Genomic DNA, 7,045 nt, shown 5'->3' on the forward strand with positions numbered 1-7,045 from the left:
GCATAACCCCCAGTGAAAGTAAAGCCTGTAGGTCAACAGAGAAAAAAGTCCTTCACAGCTTTCCTAAAAGGCCTTTCAGGGCTCAATTTTTAGCTGCCTTACTGTGAAAAATCAGACCCACCAGTTTTAATGTTGGCTTTAACAGTAAATGCATATTCCCTGCTGGCTTTCTCTACATGACATAATTAGCACATCTTCAGGGTCTGTCTCAGTTCAGCATGGAGCAGGAGAGCTACATGTCCCGGATGATTTTTGCAAACACATCTCATACTCTTTTCCAGTGTGTGACTGCAAGACTGAACTCTTGCTGGCTAACATGTGCTGCCACTTGCCAAGGTTACTAGGGCAACAGTACTCAAACATTAATCTGCTGGTGAAGAAGCTGAGCTGAAGCAGGCTACATACTACTGAAAGTGACCTGCAACTGTGAGGGATAAATTTCAGCTTGTGATTTATTCCATTCACAAGAACTGTCAACTAAAAATACTGGTACAAAATGGGGTTTCTAACAGTGGTTTTTCAGAGGTCAGAAACACTCTCAAATGAGCATAGAAAAGGAGGCTCAGCAATAGCTCTGGACCAGCTGTACGACAGTGTTTACAAAGGACTGGGCATAACCCAGTACCTGTGCTCAAAAACTGCACAAGACCTCCGCAAAAAGGGCTGGGAGAAAGCAGGTTCAAGGACTCTAAAGTTCCTCTCCTTCTTCCAAAGAATGAAAGAAAATGTACCCAGTGTGACAGCATCCAAACTGCCAAGTCAAGCCAAGCTAAGCTCCTGCACAAGTTTTATTAAAATTCCTTTTTTTTTTAAACCCAAAAAGATCCTACCCTGCAGTGAGTGCTTTAAATACAGGCTGAATGTGGGTTTAGGGCTAGACCTGAGCCCAGTTATAATCTCAGCTTCAATCCACCAGTGTCTCAATGTATATTCATGAAAAAAGTCACGTGCTTTTAGCTCTCTACTGTCTTCTCATTATTGCTCTGCAAAGACTGACAGGTTTTCCCTTAATGGGAAATATCCTGCAACATATCTGCAGAAAGACCTGTGAGGCCTGTCTCCAGAGTAAATTCACAAATATCAAAACACAAAGAAAGAAGATCAGTTTCATTGAAGGAATGCTTAGTCCATGAAAACTTAAACCAAGTTTGACCATCCAACTTGACTGGATGACAGGGACACAGACACTTCACAGCTATGCTCAACACCTCCCCGAGAGGTCTGCATGGCATACAGCACAGCTTGCCTGGATGCTTCTCCTAGTCTAGTGTTTCATTTGCTCCAGAAATTCTGCGGGCTGGATCATACAGATTGCTCTGCTCATGAACACTGAGAGAACTGGTCAATTGCATGGATCAATACTGAGGCTATTATGCTCAATCTTTAGCGTTCCACAAAACTGTGGAAGCATCCCCTGCTAGAGGGAGAAAAGTGACTTTTTCTGCTGAAATATAGTTTCTGTACTTTACTACATTCCAAACCAGAATGTGTCAGTCCCATGAGACAGCTGGTAAGTGAATAGCATCCACTTTATAGCACATCAGCTTTACTTAAGCAAAGCTCACTCTCTCAGGAAAGATGATACAATTTTTTAGTTCAGCAGAAAAAGCAGCCACCATGAAGCAGTGAATTACATGAAAGCAGCAAATAATTCAATGGAAGACATTTAGAATCAGAGTTCAAATTTACATCTATGCCAGTCAGTCATCAAAAAAAAGCTTCTGCTAGCAAATAGAAGGAAAAAATATAGAATTTGTCATTGCATGATCTCATGCCACTTTGTGGACTTTGGGTAATACCAGATTAATCACAGTGGAACACATCAGCAAAGCTGATTTTAGATTGTTAAAGAGAAATGCATTATATTGGAGGTAAAAGATAGCCTCTTCAAACCGTTGCCTGAAACTCAAACTGACCCCCTGACTGGTATCACTTTGATATTGATGAATATTATTACTTAGGCTTTTCTCTACTGCTATTTCTTCCATTTCTATGTCCATGTCCTGGTTTGGAATAATAAATCCCTAGATTAAAAGGTCATCACTGAAGATCTTGTCTCATATTTCTGGCTTCTTCTCAAGCAGGAAACATCATAACCTTAGAAGAGACACTGCTCTAAACACAGTTTCCCCCCTTAATTTCAACACATACGGATTTCAGATAAATGAAAATCTAAATACTTCTCTGGCATCCCAACAGACACTGAAGTTTTCATATCATTTAATGACAAAGAAAATATGTTTTGGCTCAGGGTATGGAAAGCACTGAAATATCATCTGAATATCCCTCCAGAGCAAATGAACAAAATCTTCTAACACTTGGAGACCTTGCTGATCAGTGAATGCTTTATTAGTTTGCCTAAAAGTAGCAAAACATTTTCTGTCTCTTGATTTCTTAGGGAAAAATGGTACCATGCTGCCTTTCAGACAGGATAGGGGTGTACCCTAGCTTAACTTGTAAAGCTGAGAACTGACCATAGCTGAAACACTCAAATCTTTCATTAGAATTCACTTTTATAAATGAAATAACAGTTATACTGCTGTTCGATGACTATAGATGAGCTCCAAACCAACAACCACTAAAAGACTTCAGACAATGAGGACAAACTGTATCATTCTTATTGGATGCATCCCTACCCCATGGATTGACAGGTAAACCTTTTATGTTCTAAATTCAGATTGAGAGAAAAGAATCAAGAACTTTGCCTAACTGAGCTTTCATCTCCATCAGCTAAGTTTGCAGGGTGTTTTGGAGATCCTGTCCATTGCTGTAGCAGCCTAAAAAGAACTATAAGCACCTCCAGGTGATACTGATTTTTGAGAATAATCCAAGGGGTGTCTGCACTTCAAGTGAGGAAAGCATATGCCTTATCTTCAATGTTTCTTTGAATCATGATAAACTTTGAAAATGCTACAAAAGGGGGAAAAAACCCCCTCCAAAACAACAATGCAAAACCCCACAAAAACAAGCAGAGTTTATAACTATAAGCTGTGGGTATAAGGCATATTATCAGCTGCTGACCTGATAACAGGCTATCACATGATATTGCTGATTATTGTGTTTGTTTTCTGCCTTCTTGATTCACCCAAAGGTGTTTCGTCTGCCAGTCATCTGAGAAAAATCAACTAATCTTTTGGTTTTCATTAAGTTTCTATAGTAAAAGAGAGACAGTACTTACCTGCCTCAAGTTTAGACATTTCACTTTGTCCTTGACCAATGAAAGTTCCCAGACACACACAACTGAGCTTGTTCCAGACGTGATTATGGTAGTTGCTGAGGGACACACAGCACAGAGGCACTTTCCCCAGTCTGCCATGCACTCAAATGTAGTCACATTCTGTAGAAGAAAGCAGCTTTAAGTCAAAGGATCATCTGGTGATACCGTGGATTTATTAATAGCTAATGGCATTTTCACTTTTCAGAACTGAGCCTCCATTTCTTCAAATCCAGGAAAAAAAAAGCTCACCTTAACCAGTCTCCATGCTCACAGCACAGCTGCCTAACGTGTACATGCACAGGCTGAGGCTGCATGCAGCTGTGCCATCCTCTTGGGGCCAAACGAAGGTGGGACAAGGGTTGGTGTCTCATATCTAGGAGACCAGAGTCCCAATCTGTCTTGTACCACAGACTTCCTACATAACTTCAGGCAAGTTATTCTCCCATCTTATGGTGACAGAATTCAAACATGCAAGGTAGATGAAAAAGAAAGCTCAGACTGTAATGGCCACTGCTAACAGAGTTAGTGCCTGGCTCTGCAACACTCCTTTTACTTGGATTGAAAAGCCCAAATCCAGAGCACTAAATTCCATTCTGTGCCAACGTCTCTGTTCGCAGCACTCAAAACAGCCTAAGCCACGGTCAGGTCTATTACACATTGCAACAATTACAGCATGAACATCCTTCTGTTCACATTCTGCATTGGCTACCTCCCACACAAAGGGGCAACACTATGGTGTTAATGATTCTGGTGGAGCTGGACCGAACAGCTACAAAAACCATCCCACAGGCAGAATAAACCTTTACCTGCTTACAATGAGGACAAAAATTTCTTTTAAGGTCACATCCAGAGGTACTGTTAACCCAGAGAGAACTCAAATTGGACTCCCAGCTACTCATAGTGATTGTGTATTCACACTCACTCTGCTCAGTGTCACTAGGCTCAGTGACACCCTGACTTTTGACGAGGCAAAACAAATAATTTATACCTACAGCAGCACTATGAATTGCTAAGGACTGGTTTTAATTGAAATTAATGGAGAAAACTCTCAATAATTTTATACAGGGAGCAGAAAATAAAATACATCTCATGGCTTTTTTCCCTTCCATTGACTGTGGGTATGACTAAAATCCTAATGATATCACTTGCACAAATACCCAACTCGGTATCTTGCTGAATGACGTATTCTGCTATTATGGTACCCAAGCAAATTCAGATGTCTTTGCATGTCATAACACTGTCACAACACATCCAAATATCAGTGTCTTTGTGGTAGAGGGAGAAACCAGATCTGCCAGGTTCCCTAACAAGCAGTGTGATGACAAAGACCATTGATTTTTAACAGCAAAAAAGTAAGAGTATTAACTTTCTAGAACAGAAGACATTATTATTTTGAATGAATGTACTGGGCTAATCTTGGGAGCCAGAGGGGAAATGACAGATGGTCCTATCTTAATCCCAGCAGAAAGTTCTGCACAATGAAATTTCTAATCAGTGGTCACGAGACCTTGAATTGTCCACACAACCTATGAAATGGAATTTCTCCTTAATTTTGATAGACAATAGAGTCATTGGAAAGAAAACTTGAAATAGTTTAGAGGGGAAATGCCACATTTTTTCAGAAGTGTATAATGACATTGTGCTGTTGGGATATCCTCAAAAGGTTGACTGTGAGAAAGTCCTGTACAGCATCCTCTGAAATCAGCTCCCCAGCTGCCTCTGAAATGGGTGCCCAAACCAGATAAAGACCACACATGTCATTAATTTCTGGAATGATTAGACTTTTTCATATTTACCTTCTCAGACCCATAGTTGCCAAAGCAGCAGGTGAAGTCCTCAAATCCCCAGCAGAATGTTTTGCTCCAAAGAGGAGGAACCAAAACTTTATTTTTTGGGACAGCGAAAATGCCTTTCTCAGTATGAACAATGTGCCCAACAGGTCCCTTGGGATAGTCTGACAAGACAGAGAACAAATTTAATTCTGATGTTTTTAGAGAACTTATGTTAACTTTCCTCATTGCACAGCTTGTGTGGTGAGGTTGGCAAGGCCCACAAATGGGCTCAGTGCTGTGGCTAGGCCCACAGAAAGAATTCCACTTTACAGCTGAGATTCCAGACAGAATAGTGGAAACAATATTCTACAATGGGCCAAATAATTCTGTGTAGTGGAATTGAGGTGCTCCAAAGGAGTGGGTTTAATACCAGTGCCATTAAGCTCCTTTACACTGGTAGACTGCATTATGCCACGCACCATAGAGGATGCTGGGCATGTCATCAACATGTCATGATGAAAATTTTCAGGTTTCTTCACGGTAAGAAAAGTAACAGACTATGAAAAGGATGAAGAAAAAGAAAAAAAAAATTGAAGATCAGGAAGTGGACAAAGACAATATTTACTTTGCTGTTGAATATAAAAAGAGAGAATGATAATGGAAAACAGTGAGATTTATGTTTCAATTTAATAGATCCAGAATTTAGAAGAGGGAAAAGACTTAGGTGTCTTATAAAAAAATCTGTTCTGAACAGATGTTTTACAACAGAAGTTTCAAGATTGCTCCTATTTGAGTGTTTTCAATGCCCACTCACAATACACATATATACAGACAACAATTGGCAGAAGGGATCTTGATTGTACCAACTCATACAAAACTTTATGACTATTTTTGTGCTCTTGAAAATCCAGATTAACCCCATCCAAGAAAGCTGCGCTTATTAGCTCAGAAAATGGGGCACAGCCCCTGCAGCACCTTTTATTGTAACTGGCGAGAGCTTCAGATTTTGCAGGCTGCTCATAAAAGGAGGCAGAATTCCACCTGAGTGAACGGAAAGAACAGAATCTCTTCCTGATGAACTTTTCCCTTGGGCATATGAAGAGCTAGAACAAAGGAATGGCATTGAAAAATTAATCTCTGTTTGCTAGCTCATGCAGGGGAGACAACAGTTTAAATCCTTAACCCTAGACACAGGACTGTCATACATGAACCTCTTCATTAAAATAAAATCTTACCATTATTACATTTTCATCAGACTACATCACTTCTTCACAGAGACAAGAAATTAATCCCAGAGATCCAGAAGAGAGAAAAGTATAGATGAGACTCTGAGCTGCTTTTATTTGACTGTATCCATTCTCAGACTAGTGCTTACTCATGTGACTGTACTGAAGGAGCAGAACTCAGATTTGATGCCACAGCTGTATGGCATACAACAGGAACAAAGTGGAACCATACACACACGTATGTGGGTGCAAGCTGATGTAGTCCACAGTACGGAGAAGTCTATAGCCCATCATTCAGCAGACTTAAATCAGAAAATGTCTCTGATTTAAGTTTCTAGTCTTGCTTTCCAGTTGAAATACCACCAGATCAAAATAAATTATGCTCTCTATTCTCATGACAAAGTGGTACCTGCTTGGGTATCTGTCCGAAGTTGCTGATAAAACCCAGGATGGTGCTCTTAATTAGAGGATCTTTAATGTTGTTGAGATCCATCTTGTCTCCGTAGAAGTAAGGGTGATAGGTGTTAACTGCCTCCACCGCAGCTGAGCCGTGTTGCTTGTGGCCAAATATCAGATCTATCCAGCAATGGAGGTGTGCACTGACATAGTCACTTTCCAGAGCCTGAAATCAAAAGGAAATTAATTCCGTAGCTTGTATCCATTACAAATGCATTATTACTTTTCAATCCCTGCTGGAAGCTTAAATTCTTTGGAAGTGAATCTTCACACTTTCAGTTCCTCCAGTACCATCATTCTCAGCGCATTCTCACAAAACGTGACCAAAGACATGAAGGGTGGATCCCCACAGGAAAAGAAAGGACAGAGTGCAG

At 40.4% G+C, this 7,045-nt stretch overlaps 1 protein-coding gene across 1 annotated transcript in view; it reads right to left on the bottom strand.

Moving 5' to 3' along the window:
* LOC104511670 (WD repeat- and FYVE domain-containing protein 4-like) overlaps positions 1-6,675 on the bottom strand; it is a 17,745-nt gene extending 11,070 nt beyond the window's left edge. The window contains exons 1-4 of the mRNA XM_010154383.1: positions 6,625-6,675; positions 5,965-6,092; positions 5,014-5,171; positions 3,179-3,337 (exon numbers count right to left, since the gene is read on the bottom strand). Coding sequence (XP_010152685.1) covers positions 3,179-3,337; positions 5,014-5,171; positions 5,965-6,010 — 363 coding nt within the window. The 5' untranslated portion in view covers positions 6,011-6,092; positions 6,625-6,675. The remainder of the gene's footprint in view (positions 1-3,178; positions 3,338-5,013; positions 5,172-5,964; positions 6,093-6,624) is intronic.
* Between the last annotated feature and the right edge of the window lie 370 nt (positions 6,676-7,045).

The sequence above is a fragment of the Eurypyga helias genome, unplaced genomic scaffold (assembly GCF_000690775.1).
Source record: "Eurypyga helias isolate BGI_N326 unplaced genomic scaffold, ASM69077v1 scaffold8376, whole genome shotgun sequence".
In the NCBI taxonomy this organism is placed as follows: domain Eukaryota; kingdom Metazoa; phylum Chordata; class Aves; order Eurypygiformes; family Eurypygidae; genus Eurypyga; species Eurypyga helias.